At 42.7% G+C, this 25,491-nt stretch overlaps 1 protein-coding gene across 1 annotated transcript in view; it reads right to left on the bottom strand.

Annotated features, from left to right (window-relative positions):
- Positions 1–25,491, bottom strand: part of EXOC4 (exocyst complex component 4) — a gene marked incomplete at both ends in the record, with an annotated part of 395,210 nt that overhangs the window by 60,974 nt on the left and 308,745 nt on the right. The window contains 2 exons of the mRNA XM_079535213.1: positions 2,386–2,541; positions 8,743–8,879. Of these exons, the coding sequence (XP_079391339.1) occupies positions 2,386–2,541; positions 8,743–8,879 (293 nt within the window). The remainder of the gene's footprint in view (positions 1–2,385; positions 2,542–8,742; positions 8,880–25,491) is intronic.

Here is a 25,491-nt window from a genome sequence, read left to right as displayed (position 1 = left end):
GCTTTCAGGAGAGACCTATTCAACCATGCAGAGATTCTTGAAGAAGTTTATAAGCCACGTCGCTTACCATCAATGGCTAAAACTGGACTAGACCAATTATTATCATTCAAATTAATGCCACAGGAGCATTCTAACAGCACTCTGAGGAACTGAGGCTTAATACACAATGCTCTGTGCAAACAGATACTGAGAAAAGATTTTTTTGTCCTAATGTCTAGGCTAAAAAATAAGCAGAGTATAGGAGCTTTTCTCAGTGAATTCAATGTAGATGACCTAACAGGGCTTTCTATTTTAATATTTCTGATACAATTTCACAAAATGCTTTGACTGATGGTTAGTAAAGTGACAATATTGGAATAAAATGAATGCTAGGATCAAAATGCTGGCACTGTTATCTTCAGACTGAGCTTGGCCAGTCAAAGAATATATGTTAGCATGTTATACTCAGTAGTACCCAGCACTGAGTCACTGTGGGTTCTGGTGCCTGAAGCTCATGGTTCATAAATCACAAAAAGAGCCAGTGGGGCATCCCAGCATCCCTTCATGTCAAGAAACAAAGGAATAATATGAAGACAAAAATGGAGACCAGGACCGAATCCATAAATCTCAAAAAAAACCCAACCCACCTTAAGGGCTCTGCATCCTTTTGGTATCATCAGACTTACAAAAACACTGGCAGTGCTGATTACACCCACTGCAGTACAAGCAAATGTTTCTGTGACTAGACGTATTTTATACTTCTTGTCACTTCCCTCTCTAGACTCCCTCATCTTTATGTTATTGTGCTTGCATTCAGTGAACAAGGAAAATGACAATCTGGGCAAATTAGACTTTAATTTTCAACAGCTTCACTTACTCCTACAGTTTTATAGCCAAATGCCAATCACGAATGTGATGAATAGTAATGGGAATGTGCAGACAAGATTTTTGACTCGCCGGAATGACAAAGCGGACCTGGTTCTTCAAGATGGGCCCATGATTCAAAGAACAAGCAATTTACAGTGTGCAAGGAAATGCAATCTGCCCACATACAGGCTAAAAAGAAAAGGTAGAAACCATTTTTTTTGGATACAGAAAGTTGCCTCTGAATGAATTCCCTCTAGAGGTACCACTGTTTTTTGAGACCAATCACCTTTTGGGTGTCCTAAGTAGATGCTGGAGTCTGGATGGAGATGAAAAACTGCTTTGGTGTAAAGAGCAGCTTTGGTGGCAATTCCTGATGTGGGAATTCCTCCCCAGTACAATCAGCTGTTTCCACCATTAGGTTGAAGGACAGTGCTCTATTCATTGCATGGGTCATCAAGCAGGACAAGGAAACTGCTCTAAACAGGAATGTTACAGAATGGAAAAAAGCTTGATTCCTCTAGTGACAGAAATAAGCCATTCAGGTTCAAGACTGGAAGGAAAGAAGTCATTAAAAGAACTGAGGAAGGTGTTACAGACTACAAATAAGTGATTCTGGCTTAATTTCAAACTGGGTGAAGGGCATTTTAGGACACAGTGTTCAGTGCAATGTTGACAATACCAAGTGGTCATCACAATGCTGAGTCTTAACTGGTTTTCTTAATGGTCTTAAGTTGTGCCAGAGGAGGTTTAGAATGGATATTAGGGAGAATTTATTCATGGAATGGGCAGCTGAGCACCGGAACAGGCTGCCCACTACAGTGGTGGATTCCTCAGCACTAGAGATATTGAAGGACATGGTTTAGAGATAGATTCAGCAGGTCAGGTTGATGGTTGGATTCGATGATCTTGAAGGTCCTTTCTATCTTGAATAATTCTATGATTTTGTCCTATTCTATGAATTAAAACAACCCTTCCTCTTCTTCCTTTGTGCCACTTTCCTGATTTTGTTTTGCATCCAAATACCTATGTATGAACAACAGAGAGAGAGCAGGAATAGTAGAAAAATGAAGGAATGTAGTGAGCTGGTGGCTGCTACTGGAGTCTCCTTACTGACCTGTGGTCTCCCTCTCTTTCTTGCTGCATCTGAGGAGCTCCACTTTCTTCTTGTTCTTGAAGGATAAAGAGCTTCAGAATGGTATGGAATCATGGAATTAAAGGGTATCCTGAGTTATAAGGGGCACATAAGGATCACTGACTACAACTCCTGGCTACACACAGGACCATCCCAAAATGCAACCCTGTATCTGAGTGTTGTTTGAACCCAGGTAATGCACAGGAAGTTCTCAGTTCAACAAAGATGGTGCCTTCGTATAAGGACATATGAACTCGTGTTTTATTATTCCAGTCAAGGAAAGATCACTTCTGAAACTCCCCTCATACCTGGAGACACAGCACTGTAATTACTTTGCTTCCAGCTGTTTTTACCATTGTTACTTCTATTTTAAAACCTTTTGCAATTTCATCTACAAAATATTTTACCTTATAAAATCTTCCTCCTCCTCTCTCTTGGGTCTCAGTTGCTTGGGCTGAGCCATGTTGCTCCAGTTGGGCAGAGATTTCAGGAGCCTGCTGATATCATCATCCTTAGCCCAGGATGCACTGATCACCAGCTTTTCATCTGACTGCACGATGCTCCTGTGGGAAACCAGCAACAATCACATTACTGCAAAGTAAATTCAACTTTTTAGAGGATTCCACACATTTTAATTAAAATCTTTACCACGTACTGATCTGCAAAACAGAGTATTAATGTGTGGGTCCAAAGAAGAGTTCAACAAAGAACCTGTGGGGAAGGCATAAGAACACCAGCAGATGTGATATAAATTCCTCATGACTCAAGATATATGTTGATAGAGCCTCCTGGCCATATTCTCCCACCCTTGAAATCATTCAACTTATCATTTTACACAAGTGGAGGAGGTCATTCTGTACTAAGAGAATGAGAAGGCAGTTTCTCTACAGCTCATTTGTTCTCTACCATCTCAACTGAGGCCACCATTGGCTGGTGATTGTGCTGTGAGTGCCATGTGGAAACCTGCCCAGGAAGACCTGGGTGGGAGGCATCAGTTCACTGCACACCAGCTGGCCCTACATGGGGAGCAGGTCTGAAGCAATGAAAGGAAATGGAGGGGCCTGAATCTTCCCTCCAGACATCCAAAACAACTAATAACACAGTTTGCAGCTGAATTGTATATATGTGTGAAATTGAATAAAGATCACAGTGTATTCTGTTTATGAAGACTTTCCCTGTTTAATCAGAAATCCTCACTGTCAATTGCAAGAGATAAAAGGGATTCTGTACCTGGAGGAGTCAATTAGCTGTCTAATTGGTGTGCTGCGATTGCTCGAGACCACAGCACAGTGCTCTTCCATTCTTACTTGCTATTTCTGTGGCACTGAGGGACATGATTTAGTGGGCATGGTAGTGATGGGTCAACAGTTGGACTAGATGACTTTAGTGGTCTTTTCCAACCTAAATGATTCTATGATCTACTAGCACACCAGTGAGCTGAAAGTCCTCTCCCACTCTTGAGTTGTTCGTCAGATTGCTAAGATCTGGGAGATATTTTTTACCTTCTTAGAAAAAAACAAGGGGGAATGAGGGGTAGTGGTATTTCCTTCTACATCCTATCACCAATTTCCTTCACTGGCAAACCTCTAAAAGGTTCTTCTAGCAGGTCTTTGCATAGTAACAAGTTGGACTACATTCTCAGCTCAAGAAGAAGAGATGTCATCCATCCACACCACTCAAAGCAAGAACATGGTGATACTGCCCTCTTTCTGGTGTACATGAAAAAGATGCAGGGATTCAATGCAGGGTCTGCCAGCTGAGAACTGGAGTTGCTGGGTGCTGCACTATGGACAGATGGGTGCTGGCTCAACCCATGCCAGCTGAATCTGGACCTCACAGTGACATTCACTGGGCTGCACACTTCAGGATGTCATTTGGAATGCTGCATCGGGCACTACCATTCCAGTGGTGGTTCTGGAAGGGTTATGCAGGATCACAAATAAGGATCCAGGTTTCTAAGGGGTTCTGCGAGTTAACCAGTCTCACATTAATTAGGCTTTGTCAATGAACAGGCTTATGCAATTTGAAAAAGAGTGAAAATGGCACTGAGGTAGGAACCAACACTGATTTATCTTGAAAGAGAGCAGATTACTTCTTTTTCCACCAGCAATCAATTGCTCCTTTCACCTACCACCAAGGAAACAACCTCTGCTTGGTAAGTACACATGATTTGTGAGAATGAATTTGTCACATGCGCTTACATACAAATATTCCTTATCTTTAAATTTCATGTTCAATTTACCACAGACAAAAAAAAAAGAAAAAAAAAGAAAAAAAAGAAAGGAATGAATTCTATTTTCAGCCACAGAAGACCTCAGCTTGAAAATATCAATTTGGCCTTCTGCTGCTGTTTAGGAACTTGGTATTTTTCTGTTTATGAAAAAAAGCACTGCTCGACACATTGGGAAAAAAACACTCCACTAGAATCTCTGACATCCAAGCTAGAAAAACTGGATTTGATGATATTTGGCCATTTCTTTGCCAAGGCAGGACAACTGTTCCATGGAATACATCAGCCATCGCTTTCTCCTTTCCAGATTTAAATGACTAAAGTAATAGACTCCTTCCCTCGGGAGTCTATTTCACAGATGAACAAATCTAACTCTTGGACAAAGAAAAGAATCCTAGTACTATGCTTATGTTTTACTTTGCTCAGTTTCACCTCACTGCTCCCTGATATTTCCCTTACAGTTGACTCAGAACACAGCCTGAGTGCTCAGTTATTTACAGCATTATCATAGCCCCTTAGATGTATACAGTTGAAAGCCATCTGGGAGTCTTCTATGGAGTCAGACAGAGGACAGAGATCCCTCTGTGTTTTATGATCCTTATTATCCGCTGTCCAAAAACGCTATTGCTTTTTGAAGTGGATGTCAAGGGAAAAGAGAAGGATGTCCATCTGGCTGCTATAGCGAGTTCCAAACCGAGATAGGTCTCCTTGCTTTTTTTAGGGTTAGCTTTTTCCAACAACCTAACCCACACAGTTCTGTTTTTTTCTTAAATTTTGCTGACATTTTGCTCCGTGGCGCCGTGAGCCATTGGAATCCTTGGCAGATTTCCCCATTGCAATCAGTAGGATGCCTCAATGCTGGGACACTGCCACCACTACACGGATCCCTTTGAATTATTTCCTTACTCTTTCCCATGGTTGCAACACCTCCTAATTTTTATTGACAGGCTGGTTTTATGTAACCACCTCCTCATTATGGAAGGTGTTAAATAAGGTGGAACGTGCCCTGATCTCTGCTGGAAGCCCAGCTTTCCCCATCAATTAAAGACACCTTTTTCCTTTCCTTTTCTTTTTAACATCTCAGTCAGCCTCCATACCTTCTTATCAATGTCAACCTAATTTAAGTCCTCGAGTAAATTATCACAAGACAGGATGACATGTTTTAGTGCAGAGTGCTTCCTTCCAAACACCCCTATTCTTCCAAAGTCCTGTGCAATTATTCCTGCTGCTGTAATAGGGTTACTTGCCACCACCAGAGCCATAATCAACTAATTAATTCACAGCTCAATGGGCCCAGAAAAATGCCATCTGTTTGTATCCAGCTCTCAGGAGTGCACAGGGAATAGGTGTAAGTCTTGCACAGGTGACAGCACATGTGCAAGAGGGTTTGCTTTTCCACAGCTCAGTGAATTTTAGCCAGAAAACATCTGCTGGTGGTCGTGGTCCCAGGTTGGCATCAGGGTATCCCCAGGCTGGGAGTAGAGTGATGGAGAACATCTCTGGACACAGCTGGGGATCAAAGATTTTCATTAGGTAAACATCTGTGCACCACAGAGGCTAACTGGGCTCTGTTGAGTTGTGTCAGTAGTATTTGGGAATGATTTTTTTCTCTTCCCATGGCCACGGGGATGTTGCCACGTTGAGCTCTGCTCGAATTGCTAAGAGTTTAAAAGAAGTATGTTCAGCACATGCCAGGCACCTGCTGGCCTGAGGGACACAGAACCTGCCTGGAAAGTTTTTAGATCCAAAGACAACTTACAAATGAAAAAAAACTGAATGCAAGAAGGGGAAGATGTCAGTAAAGTGTACTGAACTGAATGGTAAAAGCACTTTTTGGGGACTTGAGAAATCCCATTTTGACTTCCCATCCCTCAGATCCATCTTCTCATTTCCTTACCTATAAAAGGGGGGGCTTAGTTTTATTTGGGTTTGCTGATAATGTTTGCAGAGGGCTACAACCAGCTTTACCCCACCTAACAAACACAGCAGGTAGTTCAACCAGGAGGCTGATCACCATAAGCTTCCTTTATAGCTGATGCTGAGAACTGGGCACCTCCAGACAGTACAGCCATGTTTTAAGATAAATGTCTCTTTGGAAATGTCCATCTCTTTTCACAGACTGGAGAGTCATTTGTGTGACTGAATTCAGATTCTTCAAACAGGTTGAAAAAAGCACAAGAAAATACAATGGAGATGGGGTGAAAAAAGATGGAGATGGGGTGAAAAACAGAACTCAACGTTTGTAAACAGTCTGTGTCGAACTTCTCACAAACAGAAGACATCTCATTTAGTTTGGATTCAATATGCTTCCAAAATTTGTCATCAATTAAAGCAAGAAAATCTGTAGTTGCTGCTTATATAAAGGACCAATCCATTCACAATCATCCCTGTTAGTTTTTGTATTCGCTAGAAAATCAGAGCCAAGTGGAAATCAAACTTGAAACATCTCAGCTTGGCATTTTTCATGCTGACGTCCTGACGGAGATCTCTGTACTGCGAAGACTCCAAATGAAAGCATCTTCCTCTGAAGAGCCTGTATTTGAATACATTTCATCCATGTTTCTTCCTATTCCCCTTCGGAAAACACATGCACATGGGAAGGGAACAAATGCCACGTGTACATCTTACGTAAACCATCTCTCTGCCTTCCCAAATTCTAATTATTTTGACATCTCAAGAACAGATGCACGCTCCCTTCCTCCAATAGCCTTGCATTAGGATACAGCTCTAAAGGGCTGATTCTGATTTTAAGCAGAATTCTAACTCTATCATTGTGAAGATTCATCCTTCTGAAACCCTGAAGGAAAACCACGGTCAATGCTGAGCCGTAGAGATGCAATGTCCCTGCAGAGGGCATGCCGACCCCGTGCATTGAACTGCTCACAGGGATAGCTGCTGTATTCCTCCGAATCATTTGAAATGTATATAGATTTCTATTTCAGTCAGTCATTTGCTAGCAGCAAAACTAGAACATTTCCTGTTTTTCCTCCTGCTGTAATCAGGATATTGCCAAATGAGGGCTGTCCTAATTACGCCTCAGCAGGTGCCAAAGCCAGGAATGGTATCAGGAAAGGAAGGAAGGAAGGACCTTTAAGTTCAAGCCAAAGAAATTACATCTATTGTCTGGCTCCAGTCAATGAAGTTTCATATAAAATATGAGCATTTTGGACAATGGCACAAGCATAGCTACCAATTTACACGCACGCTCGGATGCCGTTTAGCCCCCATATGTTCTCACTGCTATTGTTGGTGCTATTAATAATAATAATGAGCCCATACGCAGCCGCTCGCCAGATGAAGCTTCTTCTGAATGAAACCAGGCAATAGGAAATAATTTCTTAATGCTTTTGGTCAGAAAACACAAGGGGCTTTTTCAGCTTCCCCTGCTATCGCCAGCCTCAATTAGCTATTAAAGGAGATTATGTATAGCAGCTATTATAGCCCACATTGCCGCAGCATCTTTAGTGTCTTTCAATGCCAGTATTTATCCCCGCGGCGTGGGGCATGCTCCTGGCCCCTCTCTCCAGGGAGAGCCATTTTACAGATGGGCAGCTGAGATGTACATAGAATATGTTACTTATTGATGGTTACCAAGGAAATCTATGATAAAGTACCCAATGGACTCAAACTCTGCGTCCCAACCCTGAGCCCAGTGGGATCTCACTGAGTCTAGTGACTTCCACACCATGGTTTGGGAAGCAGTTAAGAGACAGATCTTCCTTCCCCCAAAACAATGATGAACAGCACAGAACAGAGTATATAGCAGCCCCTTAAAAGAGTAAATTTATGTGAAGGTTTTGGGCAAGTGCCACAAAACCCAGCATGTGCATATTTACATGGAGTGTTGTGGTTATGAATTTCTACACTGGCATGATATCTGAATACTCAAATCTCTATATAACTAAAATACAGCTGTTCTTTAAAAAAAAAATTGGGGGAACAAAGAATGGAATGGTTCAAATGGAAAGATTTGACTTGTTTCACAACCAAGCAATAGCTTTAGAGAATCACAGAATGATAAAGGTTGGAAAAGGCCTCCAAGATTGTCAGGTCTAACTGTCAGCCCACTATACATCCATTTATATTAGAGATGATGCTTTATGCTCTCCATCTCCAACTTGAGGCCAACTTTTACCTGATTAAGAACAAAGCCATGCTGTTTCTAAGCTCTTCTATCACCTACCAGGCACTGAAATGTGCTGCCCAGGGAGGTGGTTGAGACACTGTCCCTGGAAATGTTGAAGAAACGTTTAGATGTTGCACTAAGGGACCTGGTTTAGTGGGGAAATATTGGTAGTAGGCGGATGGTTGAACTGGAAGATCTTAAAGATCTTTTCTAATTTTGGCAATTCTATCACTTAAAAAGCTTAAATCATAGGGTAATGTGTACAAAGTCATTGGAAAGCCAAAACTCTGCACATAGCAACGATCACTACTTCAGATTTCTAGAAGTAATTCCTTCCTACTCGTGTCATGAAGCAAAAGAAAATGAGAAGTATCTCCAGCATTCATGGGTTTCTGATCCTGTTCATACCTGTAGGCAAGGGTGCAGGTGTCCTTGTACTCCTGGAGCTTCACACACACCATGTTGAGGAACTGATCCGAATAGGCACTCAAGTCATGCATCAGGTTCATCAGGTCTTGAACAGTCTTCTCCACAATTACTGTGCTCTGGAAAAGAAAGAAAATAGAAACATGAATAGCCAATATATCTTAATATCAGCCTTCTCATGTTTTCATAATTAATGTGACAGATGCAATCATACAGCTGATCCTCTCTGACAATCAGCAGATGCTGGAAGAGTCCATGCCACCAAGTGACATAAAACAGAACAAAAGAAGAAAAAGCAGAAACCATGTGAGAGAGGAAGAGGGATGGCTAAAGGGCTTGAATATCAGGATGGGAAAATTCTGGCCCAGGACCAACAAAGCTCAATGGGTTTGTTGTTCACGAGATAAAACCTCAACATTCAGATGTTTGATCATAGAAACGTTTGAGTTGGAAGGGACCCTCAAAGGTCATCTAGTTCAACTCCCATGCACTGAACAGTGACACCTACAGCTCCATCAGGTCACTCAGAGCACCATCCAGTCTGACCTTGAGTGTTTCCTGGGATGGCAAATCCAACACCTCTCCGGTCAACCTGTGCCAGTGCTTCACTACCCTACACCCACTGCTCACTTCTGTACAAACTACATGTGTTAGGAACAAGCATTCTGCCAGAGGCTGAGCGTTAAGCAGCACCTTGCAATCCTTTTGTTACTACAAACAATTTTAATACACAGGAAGTACAGGGCAAATCTGAAAATCAAAAACACTGTTTCACAGTCTACAGATGAGCGAGCTGAGACAGCCTGCAGGAGGAAGGAGGTACTGTGCATCTGATAACATCCAAGATTTGTAGAGCCCTACAAGAACTTTGGGATTTCTGAGGCACCCCAAGGTGACTTGCCTGCTGTATTTAATTTTGTTGCTATAAACAATACAGAAAGAAGGTTATCAAAGTCCCAAGCTGATACAAATTGAATTAATATTAGGCTCGCTAGAATGAAGGGCTCCTCCTGAGCTAAGCACAAAGGCAAAGAAGGAGACTGAGGCACTGGGAGTTGTGCTTCATTTGAGAAATGTTGGACTCCAGTTACACTGGGGACATGCTGGCTTGGAGCTCAATGATGTTTAAGGTCACTTCAAACACATGATTCGGTGATTCTGTGACTCCAGGGACTTCCAGAAAACATAAGCAGGAGGAAAATTGACTCTTTATACAGACTAACAGGAATAGGTCAAAGGGAGATGGCTTTAAACTACAAGAAGGGGTACATTTAAGTTAGATGTTAGGAAGAAATTCTTTACTCAGAGGCACTGAGACAGGTTGTCCAGAGAAGCTGTAGCTGCCCCATCCCTAGAGGTGTTCAAGGCCAGGCTGGATGGGGCCCTGGGCAGCCTGATCTGGTGGGTAGCAACCCTGTTAACAGTAGTTGGTTGGAACTAGGTTATCTTTAAGATTATAAAATCATTAAGGTTGGAAAAGACCATTAATACCATCTAGTCCAACCATCAAGCTGTCCCCACCATGCACACTAGACCTGGTCCCCAAGTGCCACCTCTCCATGTTTCTTGAACACCTCCAGGGATGACCACCACCTCCCTGGACAGTCTGTTCCAATGCCTCATCACTCCTTTTGAGAAGAATTTTTTCATAGTCATAGAATCATGGAATGGCCTGGGTTGAAAAGGACCACAATGATCATCTAGTTCCAACTCCCTGCTATGTGCAGGGTCGCCAACCACCAGACCAGACTGCAACTTACAGCCATTATCCCATGTCCTATCAAGATGTTCTAGATGCTGCTGCTCCTGTTACTACAAGCAGTTGCCTACATTGCATTTGAGCTGATAAACGAGCTGCTGTCCCTCAATCCTCAGCTTCAGAGCTAAACCAGCCCAAAAGTAATGGAAAGGGGTTGAGCAAAGGTGCCTCACTTTGCACCAAAATGGCTAAATGTGCCACAAAGGCCAATGTTTGGCTCTAAGCAGAGCACAAGGTGATCTCCCAACCTGCTGATGGGATTCAGAAGAATATCTATGACTGCACACATGGAAAATAAAGAATTTGCCTTGTCGTCTCAGTCCAAATCCAGCTGTTTTCTTTTGGGGTTGGTTCTAACAGGGAGGCATTAAAGTTAACATTTATACATGGGGAAAAAGAATACCAGACTTACTAGCTTATATAAGAGAAAGAAAAGCAGTGACTTGCCTCTTTCCATGGATAACCACACTTTTCATTGTCCAGTGATAGTTCACTGTGAGACATGAGTGGGATTTCCAGACCCATGATATTCACTGATATCTCTTAAGTCTACAAGGTGAAGACTCTGTCCTTCCATATGTCCTCGTAAAGCAGAGAACTTCATGCCTTGGACATGCAACTATGCTAAGAGGTTCCAATATTTGAAGGGAGCATATAAACAGGAGTATGTCTGTCTACAAGGGTGGACAGCGATGGGACAAGGGGGAATGGTTTTAAACTGAGACAGGGGAGGTTTAGGTTAGATATCAGGAGGAGGTTTTTCACTCAGAGGGTGGTGACACACTGGAACAAGTTGCCCAAGGAGGTTGTGGATGCCCCATTCCCAAATGCATTCAAGGCCAGGCTGGATGTGGCTCTGGGCAGCCTGGTCTGGTGGTTGGTGACCCTGCACACAGCATGGGGTTTGAAACTAGATGATCATTGTGGTCCTTTTCAACCCAGGTCATTCTATGATTATATGAATGAGAACTGGTTTCAATCTGCCACATCAATATTTCATTGTGTAACTCAGTATTTGAGAAAACAACAACTTAGAAAAACAAATACTGGATGCTAAAAAGGAGGGCATTGCTGGTTTCTTTGTCGTTTCTCCCATTTCCTGTCTACAACAACATTAAGACCAGAGCTGAGTTCCTGCCAATATCTTGATTTTAGAATAAGGTCTTTTGATTTAATGAGAATATTAAGCTAGTTGTATGACTTTGAAAAAAAAAAAAAAAGAAAAAAAAGAAAAAAAAGAAAAAAAGAAGACAGAAAAGAGAATTACCATATGAAAGAAGACAGCACCAGATATGTAATGGCTATTTTTCTGAACCTTTCTAACCTTTTCCAAAGCAATCCCGACACATCTGCATGTGTCTCTGGGGATGCTATGTATGAGGATGCATTAGGCCATGTTAATACAGCTGGATTCGTTAGCTGGGCCAGCACAGGATCTTCCAAAACTCCGTGTGAGAAAATGAAAGGCAGCGCATGTATTATCAGAGAGTTACAATCCGGTTGCTGCTCACCCATCTGGATTCATTAACAGCAAATGGATATGATCAAAGCATAATTTTATGGCAAGGCACTTCAATGAACCCTTTTAAAAAAACCCACGCTAACAAGGAACCTCGTCCGCAGAACAATATCCATCGCCTCGCACCTGAAAACACTGCGTGCTGCTGAATCCTAACATCACGCCGAGGGGACGATTCATTACTCTTACAGCACATCGGGGTGAAGGTTTTAAAAGGGTCTCATGGCTACTGAAAATAAAAAGAGATTCCTTCGTACGACCTCCCGTCCGTTAGCTACTGCCAATGCGAGATGATGAAACAGAATAGTGCCAGTCGTTATTGACACCGTGGGTTTTATCTTTCATGTATTTTGCAAACATTTATCACTGCTCCTTGATACAGCCCTTATTCTCAGTCGGACTGAAGCTTCAGATAATGTAAAGCAGCTCCAGGGCATGTATAATTTACGCGCTGACCATAGTGCTTTCGTCAGCCCAAAATGATGGAGAAGAATAAGCAGCCCCAGAGGAATTAACCCCCATTTGACAGATGGGGCAGGAAAACAACAACAACAACAAAAACCACATGATGGGATTTCCTTTTCTGTACTCACAACCTCCTCCTCTTGAAAATCCTTAATTCCCCGAGCCAAGGTTGCTCACTGCTGAAACTCTTCCTCACTTTTGACTTGTGCATCCCACCTAAGGCTTAAAGTGTCCAAATTCCTCCACTCTGTGGATCTAAAATCTTTTGGCTTGCCTGGGTTGCATTGAGTGAAGAGGAACTGTCTAGGGCTGCATCTAGGAAGGCTGCTCCGAAAGTAATGCCCCCCAATTATTTCCACAGAAATGACAACAGATACAAAGAGCACAACAACACAGTTGAATAGTGCAAATTCTTGGCTACAAAACACTCTTTTTTTCCACACAGTCACCACTATCAGCTATGCATTTTCACCAGCCTGCATGCCACTCTCATATGAATCTGCACCAGCAGAGGGGACCCAATGTCACAGTCACCACTGTTGAAATGCACCCCTCAGCATCTCTCTGCGCTCACATCCACTGTTTGGTCTCCACAAACATTCAGCAAGCAGCAATGAGTAGCAATGGGTGAAATTTTTTCTGCATGGAGGAATTCAGTAACACTCCTTTGCTCCATATACATTTCCATGTAAGATGCCATTCTGTCTGCTGCCATCTGTCATATGGCAACAAAATGTAAGGGAATATTGGTGGGAAGGTTGAACCTCTACTGCCATACCACCATCATCTACCTTTGATGCTGTGGGCCAACACTGTGCAACAGGAAGCACTATTCTTGGAGCAGCCCTCATAAAATATATAATGTAGTTAATGTACGTAAGTAATAAAACATGCTAATTTCTAACGCTTTCTATTAAAATATGTGAAAAGGAGGGCAACAAAACCATAAAACTAGTGGGATGTTTGACCTTGCTTTTGTGAAACTGCTGCGTTGGTTTGATGGATGCATCTGCAATTCTTAGTGAGCTCTCAAGGTGTTTATCAGAGATTTTTGATGAAAAATACTCTTCCTGTGCTTCATCCTTGAAAACCTTTGTTCACAAATGTGTGTGCTGCCAAAAGGCAATGATAGGAATACATGAATAAGGTGAGACTGTGAAGCAAGGAATGTTTCCCGCTGGAAAGAGAGGGTTTATAGATGTCTGGTAGAGCCACACGACTGGGGTGCTTGATGGGGAAATGCTGCCATGTGTGCTGGGTTGGGCTGCATGCTTCCCATGGGGCTTTGGGTTGGACATGTCTGTCCTACAGAAAGAGATCACTCAATGTACAATGATGTAAATGGTGTTTCCAATGGTCCCCATAGCAAATGCAAAGGTGCATGGCACAATAAAGCAGAGACCAGTGAGCTGCCAACACACAGAGAAAGTCAGAGGCAACAGGTCAAACCCGCACAAGCCTCCAGCTTTCAATCTGTTGCTCTGTTTCCTCTGACTTCCCACCAAGGAGCAACAGATTACAAGAAAAATCTCCACCCTGAATGATTTTTTTCTGCATAAATCACAGCTTCTTCCAGGCCCATTCACTTGCAAACTCTTCATTGTCTTGGGGAAAGAATGGTGAGGATGGGAATTTCCCTGTGCAGGGATGTCTTGAGCATATGATGGGCTCTTGAAAAGGCAGCAGATGGAGGAAGAGACCTTGGCGCTGTAGAGGTTGTCGATTATTAGTTTATTATTGCCCATCACTTAAATCTCCTTGAGATGTCTTGGCAGAGGAAGGCACCAGATGAGTGCAGGATGTGGCTGTCTCAAAGGAGAAAATAAATAAAGCCTAATCTAATTTTTGAACTGGAGTGTAGCTGACACCCCACAATTTAAAAGCTGCTACACAGAGCACAGCTGTAATTAAAGGCAGAACTGGAGGGACAAAATCTTTGCAAACCTCAGTGCTGACCCACAGCTCTGGGTTTGGGACCACTTCCAAAGCACACTGGTGGTTAAACCTCACACTGACACCTTGACATGAAACATTTACTTCTGCAATTTCTTTTCTTTTCTTTTTTTTTTTTTATTTTTAATTACAGCTTCTTTGCTGCCCCCCGAGGACTTTTAATTCCTTTTTTCCAATCGTTATTCATCTTTCCTTCCCGGCACTGAGAAGGTATGTTCAGCAGGGGGCTCCAATGACCCACGCTGGGGCACTACTCATCAAGAAAGAGCTAAAAATATATAAATCAACACATCGAGGGAGGAAACCTATGCCTGTCCCAGCAGGAATCCATCATCCATACAGATTTGTTCTGCTCAAAGCTACTCTCACCTGTCTTGGGTGCTGTGTGCAGTGTAATCACCCACTGTGGTAACAAACTCCCCTACAGGTCCCTATGGCTTCCTCATGTGACCCAGCATCTTACAAAGGCCTGACACAAAATCATAGTTTGGTTTGGAAGGGACCCTTAAAAATCATCTAGTTTCAGCCTCACACTGTGGAGATGCCTTCCATTGGATTAAGGCACCTGGTACATGGACTGATTTTTTTCTGCTGTCTTTCTGCTTCATGTGATCTGCTTCCAGGCTTGAAGCTTGAACTGGAGTCATAAGCCGCCCTGTATTTCCCTTAGCATAGAAAAAAAACACAGGATAGCAAAGTGGACGACAAGTTTTGAAGCCTGGTTCACCACCACTATGCTCATATATCACAGGATCATAGAACTGTTGGGGTCGGAGGCACCATCTGTTCCTCCTCTGCTCCAACAAGGCCAATAGAGCTGTGCCCCACATCCAGGTGGGTTTGGAGATCTGCAGGGGATTGAATGCACTCTCAAGTGACACCAGGTCTGGGGGAAATGTCAGTATGTCTGAGGGTAGGAAGGCCCTACAGAAGGACCTGGACAGGTTGGACTGATGAGTTGAGGCTGAGGGGATGAGGTTCAACAAGACCAACTGGGGGTGTTGCGGGTCACAACAACCCTGTACAGAGCTACAGGCTTGGGGCAGAGTGGCTGGAAAGCTGTGTGAAGGAAAAGGATCTGTGGGTGTTGGTCGATGCTCAGCTGAACATGAGACAGCAGTTCACCCAGGTGGCTAAGAAAGCCAACAGCATCCTGGCTTGTATCAGAAACTGTGCAGTCAACAGAAGCAGAGAAGTGATCTTCTCCCTGTGCTCAGCTCTGGTGAGGCTGTAACTCGAGTATTGTGTTCAGTTTTGGGCCCCTCACAGACATCGAGGCCAAATTGTCACCATCCCTGGAGATGTTCAAGAAATATGGAGAGGTAGCACAGAGGGATGTGGTCAGTGGGCATGGTGGGGCTGAGCTGGGCTTCGAGTGGATTATCTGGGAGTTTTTTTCCAACTTTAAAGATTCTATGATTCTACCTGAGATACAGGGCTTAGGATCTTGGATTAATTTTATTATGGCATTAATGATTATTAATATTATTCCAACTCCTATTGCTGCTATAAATTTTATTGTGACATTTATAGAGACTGACGGGATTTCAGCAGCTGTGAGAGCTTCTCCACATTCACCCAAGGCAAACAGCTCTGAAATGGAAACCTGCTGCCTGAGCTGCCTTCCAGCCAATGTCCCCCACCTGCAATTCCATCTCCTCCAGGCTGTGACCCGTGATGCTCCGCAGTGTTACGCTGCCAGTTGCAATTTAGTTACCCTGCTGTCAATTCATAACGCTTTATTACCCAGCAGGCGTGTGAAACGGAGCTCTGAGGCAATCTCCCAGCATGTGCTGTGCTTTACTGGTGTGGATAGGAAAGGGAGGGAGCTACTTAAATACCTGGGCAGCACAACGAATGGCGATGGAGAGAAAATGGATGGAGGCACGAACGCAAATGCATTCACTTCTTTTCTCTAAATTCTGGCAGTTGAAAAAACATCCTGCAAGGCCAATGACATAACTATTCTCTCACCTCATTAGATGATGCTGATGTTGGATGATTAGGTGATGTTGGTGGTGTGAAGAGATGGAAACCACTAAAAGCTCAGCTGAGAACCTAGATTGCTGTGAATACTGCCACAGGTTGCTTTCTTAAGCCTACTTATGCCTGAAAATGAACCCAGATAAGCGCCTGTGGGCAGGGGAACAGGTATGGACAAGGCAAGAGAGCAGGGTGCTCCCCAAGCACCCAGAGAGACAACCTGCACCCCTACTTCTACACAGCAATGCCTTCACTAAAACAGGAAAAAGAAATAACACCAAAACCCTGAACCAACATATATATGTTTTTAGCTATCAGAGGGAAGATGACAGTCCAAATTGCCTGTTTTACTGATTAGTGGTTATTTCACACTGAGCGATAAGGGGGCTTTTCAATTTGTTTTCTTCTGAGGCACATCCAGGCTTCACAAAGGGCAGGAGTTTTTAGTATGTATCAATTCAAATACATGTTTAAATGCAGGACTCTTTTTTACGGTCTCAAAATCTGATAGCTTGCTTTTCTCATACAGTATATATATATACATATATATTTTTTTTCTTTTCTTTTTTCAGCAAAATACATTATTCCAGTATCAGTTCTTCAGAATCCTGCTTGTTACTATGGTTATACTACATCCTACTATAACTTTGCTTCCAAATGCTCCTAACTCTGGGGGATGTTTTTAAAATGATAGCTCTGCCTGTTTCTCTGCAGGTGATACTTGTCACCTCATGGGAGGCAATGGGATTCTGAGGGATCCCAAGTACAGTATTTAAACATACGAGTCTCTATTGTACACAAGGCTAACAAAAACTGCAGCCAACCCTGCCAAAGTGCTCCAAACACCAAATCAATCATAACCACTTGAAGCACCATAAGAGGAACCTGCCAGGAATACTCCCAAACTATGCTCTACATCAGTTTAAAAAAAGGGAAATGATATTCAGACACTGCAATTTCAACAAAAGCCTTTGCACTTTGAAAGCAAATGTGCCATTTCTGTGCTACCTGAGATCACATCACAAAGCTAGAGAAAACTGGAAGAGGAAGCACAGAGATTGTGAGTATTTCTGGATGAGACTTTTTTTTAATAATAGTTTGTCCAAATTTGAGACAGGCTTTTCAGAGAATCATGAAGTCAGAAAAGACCACGAAGATCATCGAATCCAGTTGTTGACACGAAGCACTATGCTCACTCACAGAATCAAAAGAATCATTCAGGTTGGAAAAGACCACCATGGTCACCCAGTCATCAGCCCATCCCATCCCCACTGCGCCCAATAAGCCATGTCCCCAAGCACATCTATCCTTCTCTTGAACACCTCCAGGGATGGTGACTCCACCAGCTCCTTGGGCAGCCTGTTCCAATGCCTCATCACTCTTTCTGAGTATATATTTTTTTCCCAATATCAAACCTTTGCTCCAGATTGCAAGGAGATGCTGCCTTAGAAAGATTTCCCCCATTTTTGTTGAAATGAAGTCAGTCCTTACAGCATCACAGGTCAGGCTCAACCAGCACCAGCCCGTGTGTACTCTTACACCTTGCAGGACATGGAATTAACAGCTGAGTTATAATTCAGCTCTTCTTCCCACTAATTACTGACCAGTGCACACTGACATGCATACTCTGCAAAGCCCAAACAAACTAGACTTTTTTTTCATGACATTTCTGTTCAGACCTTTGCACAGAAAGAAGACAAAGGGCCTTTTTTGACCTCCTTTCTGGCTGTGACATCAGGATATTTTTTGAGCTCCTTGTTTATTTTATTTAAGCCCTTTAAATCAGTATAAAAAGCCATAATGAGATCCAGCAGGATAGGATCTGAAGCGAGCTACTCCTTTTTAACATTGTAGGTAATTAACCACTTAAACAGCAACTGTGTGTGCTGGATTCTTCATCTCTGAAAGTCTCTAAATAAAGCATAGGAGCTTTTCTTTAAGATAAGCTACTCCAAACAGGAGTTATGGAGTAGAAATTTCTGGGTGAATTCTGTGACTGATTACACAGGATACATTTAGTCTGATTTTGAGCTCAAATAAATTCCATGGGAAAAGATGGCCGTGTTCTCCTGTTTAACAAGAGAACAAAACCACCCTGACAGTCTAGAAGCTCTGAAACAAGCATCTAAGAGCAGTGATGTTTTCTTCTCCAGTACTGGTAATGCAAATCTGTCCACAAAAATGGGACTATAATCATTCAGATCTCTGAAATTCCCCATAAAACACAGATTCATGGCACATTAACTCTTAGCCAATGCGCAGGTGCTTGGCAGCATGGCAACAAAATTCAGCAGGTCCATTCTGCTGGAGATGGACCTTTGGCAGAAGGAACTGAGCTCCTCAGCCACCAAAAATCAGAGTGCTGTAGGCATCTGCTTGGGAAGACATCTTTCCACAGACTTCAGACAAGCATGCATCTCCAACACCAACCAGTTTGGTATCACAGCATTGCTACGAGCAGGAGATATTAAAGTTAGCATTTGGATAAGGATTTCCTTCCATTTATTCCCACCACACATCAACTGGTGCAGCACAGGAACCGAGAGGAGAAGGAAACACAAGGTTGCACAGAGGGGAAAGTTTGTGAAAGTCCATCTCCCAGCTTTTAGATCGCTCTCCCACCAGTGGCACCGGCACTTGAGACATTTAAATCTTCACCAAATGCTACAGGAGTAATTGCATAATAAGGAATACTGCTGGCTTGGCAGGGAGATGGACTGGATAACTTAATAGGTCTTTTGTATCTCTCACTTCTCTGATCCTGCTGAGTTCTGTAGCTATTATTAAAGACATTTTTTAAGGTATTTTAATTTACTTCTCTAAATGGATTTCTATTCATTCACTCCCACCAAGTGAATGTTGTCAGGGACATTAGCAGCATGATAAAATAGCTGTAGCTTCATGCTGGTTTTAATGCGTTACATACATAAGGAAAGTCATTAGCTCTTACCCTTTAATATACCCTCTTTACTGCTGCGTAACTGTTTATCACTCAAAAGTGCCAGGCACAGACCATGCCCTTCCTTTATTAATCAATACACATTTGTGCAAGGCTGCAATGAAAAGGAATAACATTCAGTTATTTTGAGCACAGATTGTACTGCAGGAGCTCAAAGGCCGGTCCCTGACATTTTCATCCACCCTGAATATTCCCAGAAGTGGCTCTTCGTATATTGCACAACTCTTCCAATTACAGGTAAACTCGTGGCAAGGTGGAGATTTATTTCCCAAGCACTGAGTGGCAGCCTTCCTTCTCCTTTGTAATATCTGTTCTAGAACATCATTAGCAGCCTGCAACGCGACACAAATTGAACCCAGACCAGCAAATTAATGACACTCAGAAGTAGGGCATCAATTCTGGAAGCGGAGCAAAACTCATTTTTAAATAAATGTTTTCATATGGTTAGTCCAGTTTGGAGAATAAGAGCCATCTGTATTATTTTTATGAATACTCTATCTGCTTGGATGTCTATTCTCTTCAATCTGGGAGTCCCAAGATTAAAAGAGCTTTTATGTGAAAAAAAAACTTTACTGCTGGAGAGGAAGAGCATATGCAAAGGGGAGATGCTCCTGGGCAGACCATGATGCAAAACAACCTAAAAGAACAGAAGGGAATAGAACAGGACTGAGCCTCAAAAAGAAGATACTGTGCCTCTGGATTTATGTTGCACATGTGGACACCAATGCAAAGACATATTCAGATACAGCATAAATGTGGTATAAATTCAGAAATGAAAGTAATGAAGACAGAAGGAGCGTGAGACTGTAAGAAACAAAACGGCCAAATAATATATAAACCACAAATATCGGTTTTGACAGGTAACCAAGGCTGAGCTTGAGAGACCATTTCCCCAAAATTACACAACCATTTGTCAGACTCTGGGACAGGTGTCAAAAAGCCTCATTTGTAGGGCTAAATTACATCACAGAGCATCACGACCAATGTCACCAGAGGATTTCTATCTTCTGATACAGGGTGAGTACCGGAAATGGATCAAACATCACCTAAGAGCACTGCATTTCATGTTTCTGTTCACTGAGCCTCTTATTCTTCATTAACCAATGACAATCAATAAGATAACTGGGAATAATAATTGGGAACTCCATATTTTTGAATACGTTCCCAAATGCTCTCACAAGCCACCTACCAGCAATGAACTTGAGATGCATTTCTGCATCTCAGCAGCTACATTTTTGCTAAAATCCTTGCTATGCTTGTTTCAGGGAGAACTTGTTGCCTCGTGCAACGCAGCCTGAGCATGCAGGCCTGGGCATTACCACTGACAGCTGTGATTGATGGGCTGCATCAACAGCCACTGGCTCCTGGAGAGCTACCTTCAAGTTGGAGCTATTGGATTCTGCTAAGGTTGAATTTCATTTTAAAGAGGAGAAAAAAAGGTCTTTCTAAGGGGAATTTATACCCCAGTGCACTCAAACAAAGAGTGTCACAGAAGACTGGAGGACGACAATTTGGTTTCATGGCAAATTTTAACTTTTCTCACTTAGAGTGGGTGAAATCATAACCTTTTCCATATTCTCTCTAGAACTAACCAGTGCTGAAACACATTTATATACAAAAATGATCTCTGCCTGGTTAGGAAACCAAGAGGAAGGAGTAGAATGTTTCTCCTGTATCATTCAATCAGCAGAAGGACTCAGACTTGGATGTCCCACTGTGCAGGTCAATGGTTTAACCGATGGACTGTCTTGACCAAGAGAGACACTGGACTCTTCAGGCCCTACTTCCTTTGCCTTTTTGTATTTCAACCAAATGTATTGATGGTATGGGATGAGTAAATCAGAAATCAGCAAAAAGAATGCTTTCCAAACACCTCCAGACATAACCATAGTGGAGCTGACATCTTCAGTGGAGAGCTTCCCACGCTTACCATTTTAGGTACATTTTAGTAACTATTCCAGGTACAACTTAGCAATTGAAAAGCAGAGCTGCTATGAATTGAGTTGCACTATATTCAAGGTAGAAACACACACACCTATATATAGACACAGAAAAGAAAATCAAAATATCCTCAGCCTTGTGAAATCTTGATTCTGTAAAGCTTCAACATTTGTGAATAGCTTAAGTAGCTGGAAACTACAACAGGATCAGTTTTATCTTCCCGTGCAAAAACTTCATCCAATCATTTATTCTTCTTGTTTATGTTTCTGCATCTTACTCTTGGAGCATGAGCAAGGTTTGATTTGACCATTCAAGGGTGTCTCAGGGTGCCCTGGGTGCCCTTCAGTCCAGTGTGGGCCCAAAAGGGAAAATAAAGCATGCAGCATTCTGCCAGAAGAGCGTGGAGAGGAGAAAACTCTTTACGTTGCACCTGACAGCATCACTTGTGATTTATTCAATAAATCAAGTCTCGTGTTCTACACCTCAAAGACTAAGGAGATCACAGTTCTGTCCCTGGATGTCTCCAAAGGATTATTTTGAAATTGCTCACGCATGGAGATTGAGAGCAGATCGCTCAAAGTATCTGACAGTTTGTATTAACATCACATTAATCACATTAAAAAGTGAGTGACCACACAAAAACCCTGGTGATTCAGGTCTGACAAACCCTTCTTTCTGCTCAAGAGATGGGAAAAAAGACAACGTTAGCCTTTGATTCATGCAAACAGAAGCACTGACTGCAATGAGGTTTGGTGTAAAATTTGGGCAGAGTGAAAAATTTAATCATTGAAACACTGTTTCCTTCTGCTTGAATACAGCTATTTACCTTTTCTTAATTCAGACTCCAAGTGGCAACAGGTTCACAAGTGGGATCATTAAAAGGATGCTTTCAACACTGATGTCAGGATGGAAACTGAGACAGTCAGACACACACATGCCATACTTTCTAGGAAACAGCAAGGTATTGGGGAAATGTTGTGAGTCTGCAGAGCACTTCCCCTTCTTGACCATCTTCAGTGGGAGCTGGACTGGATGAAAGGTTGGCTGCACCAGGGTAAGACAGCATGAAATGGGATTCACTCAAATGTCTGCAGAGAATCTCATATAGACGGAGCACAGCCACAGCCACAGAAAATCTCACTACTCTGTTCTTGTGGAGAGTGATGGGAAAGGGAAAAGCTTTGGTAGGGCTCCACTTAACACCTTCCAACATAAAACAAGGTCTGGATGGGGGCGAAGCTCTGCAATAAGTATTTGTGCTAGGAACCAGATTCACTGCTTGCTCACACTGTAAAGTCAAACATTGTGTTTTGAGAAATGCTCCAACAGATAAACCCTGAATTACACATGTCAGGGGAAGTCTTATTTCCTCCACCTTTGTCCTCTTCCTTTTGCAACCACAGTAAACACAGTGACAAAACCTCAGCTACACTGCTGTGGTATTTTATCATGATCTTTCTAGAAACTGTGTTTAAATCTAAAAAAACAAACACAACTCAGATAAGCAAAGAAGTGTTCCACTGTAGTTCACAATTTTCCACAGTACGCAATGAATATTTCTGCTCCTTTGAGCTCCCTGCAAGAAGCAAAATGAATTAAATGAACTACTCAGCAGTTCAGTAACTCACAGAATCATTTGAGTTGGAAGGAACCCCTTAAAAGTCTTCTGCCCTGCAATGAACAGGGACATCTACAGCTTGGTCTGGTTGAATGCCTCTAAAAATGGGACATCCACCACCTCTCTGGGCAACACGTTCCAATGCCTTATCACTCTTACTGGAAAAAAGCTCTCTGCTTATAACTCAGGATTTCCATCATAGTAAAGATACACAAAACTCTTCGTGACCACAAAATCCTGCTTCCAAAACCCAATTAAAAAGGCAGCAAAAAAGTTCTCATCTTTTCCTTCAAATTCCATTCCAAAAGGTGGGGGGGGGTGGGGGGGGCGGGGAAACAACAAATGGGGAAATGAAAGATCCACTGGGTCAATTCATTACGAGAGATGTCTAATAACAGTGGAGATACCATTGTTCAATTGCCAGCCAGAGCAGCAGAGCAGTAATGAGCAGTCCCACTCAGCGAATGGTCTAGATGATACTATAGATCTTCTCTTCCCATCTCTAACTTGTGTATCATTTCCTGACAGTCCCATCTCCCCTTCTGAGCAGATGGCTCCCTACAGTACATCTTTAAGAGACCTCCCAGGCATTTATGGATGACAGAGAATGAGCATTTTGTTTTATCGCTTGCTCATACATTATTTTCCCCATGCTAATGACAGGCAAGTTATTGTCCTGTGAATAAATCCATTTAGGCCTCGCAACGTTGGCTGCAAGTGAGAAGGAGAGGGAGCAGAGGAAGCCAAACTTGGCACCAACAGAGCACAGATACAGTCATCCACAAAACATTCATCTATTAACCAAACAGCAGCATTTCCAAACTCAGCAGGGTCACAGCAGAGCCCTGCTGGGAAACAGAAATTAGCTCCGAATGGAGATAATTTGTCTCTCGAATGTTGTCATATTTGCAAGATCTCTCTGGCAATGCCATGCTGCTGCGAGGAGCGATATCCCTGACAAGTGAACCAGGGGAAATGCAGGCTCTATCAGGAAGCCAGGTGGCACTCACGATCGCTCGTGTGCCGTCCTTTTTGCCTCTGGGAGTGGTGTTTGGAATGCAGAGAGAGTAGGGAAGAAATCTGTCTGTGACATCAAGATGTTGTAGTAATTAATGGCCGCAGATCCGCCTCACATCCCCACAAGATGAGCAAATTAAAGCACTTCAGTTAGCTGCTGGCTTGTTTTTTTGTTCCATTCCAACACAGGAGAAATATTTTTCTTCTTATCTGGTCAAAGCCATTGAGGCCTTGTGTGATGGGGAGTGCAGCATCGGTGGAGCTGAAGTACTTGATGTATTTTGGAAAAGGAATGGCTTCTGCTTTGATGTAAAATCAGTAGGACCCTGAAGTACAATAGTAAGGAGTTTCTACGAGGCAGGAATCACTGGGCCTGTGACCAGGCAAAAGAGACAAGAAATTCTGGAGGTAGAGGAGTAATCTTTAGTGCTTAAACATGATCAGAAGGCTGGTGCACCTCCCCTGTGAGGAAAGGTTGAGGGTGTCAGGCTTGTTTAGCTTGGAGAAGAGAAGGCTCTGGAGAGATGCCATTGCAGCCTTCCAGCGCTTGAAGGAAGGGCAGCAACTTTTTACATGGTCTAATAGTGATACGAGAAAGGAGGATGGCTTTAAACTAAAAGAGGGGAAATTTAGGTTAGATGCTAGGAAGAAATTCTTTACTCAGAGGGTGGTGATGCACTGGAACAGGTTGTCCAGAGTGCACGTCCCATCCTTGGAGGTGTTCAAAGCCAGGCTGGATGCAGCTCTGGGCAGCCTGAGCTTGTGGGGGCAATCCTGTCCATGGCAGGGGTTTGGAACTGGATGTGGACTTTAAGTCCCTTCCACACAAACCATTCTATGATAATATGAAATGTGGAGATGTGTTTCTGCAACATCATGTCATTCTGCCTTTATGCATCCTCCATCCAAGAAGCACAAAGCAAGCTGATGAATGCGGCTATGGAATCTTTCTGAATGGAATTTCCTTACTTTATAGATGAGAAAACAGAGCACAGAAATGTTAAAGGGTTTGAAGGCCTCTTGGAAGAAAAAGTAGTAATTATCATGACAGAGCCTGTACTAAAGTATATAATGCCCTGTGTTCCTTTCTTGACAGCACATCCAGTGGATCCCACCAGGTATCAGTCATTCCTCGACATGTGGAGGATGCAGAAGGCTGAAGCAGAGAGGCAGTGTTACAAAATCCAAGGATTTCCCCTTTACACAAACAACAGACCATGTACCCTTGAGAAATGCAGCTTACTGGCCCAACTGTTTACAAGTTTTCTTCTCCAAATAGAATCATTGCCTGTTGCTGCAGAGCACCATATCTGGAAAAGGCAGGAATTTTTTCATTAAATACGCAACTGTTTTTCAATAAAACAGCCCCATATGTATTGGTAAATTCTGAACTTCCACGTCAACAGAAACCACCATCTGGAGGATTATTCATGAATGGCAGCGGGAATTAAACCTTGTACTATAAGACTTGTGCTATTAAATCACCAACACGGCCTTATTGGGCTGCAAAGATGTTT

Source organism: Tetrao urogallus, assembly GCF_951394365.1.
Source record: "Tetrao urogallus genome assembly, chromosome: 1".
In the NCBI taxonomy this organism is placed as follows: domain Eukaryota; kingdom Metazoa; phylum Chordata; class Aves; order Galliformes; family Phasianidae; genus Tetrao; species Tetrao urogallus.
The sequence above is the reverse complement of the archived record's forward strand: the minus strand, read 5'-3'. Positions and strand labels throughout refer to the sequence as shown.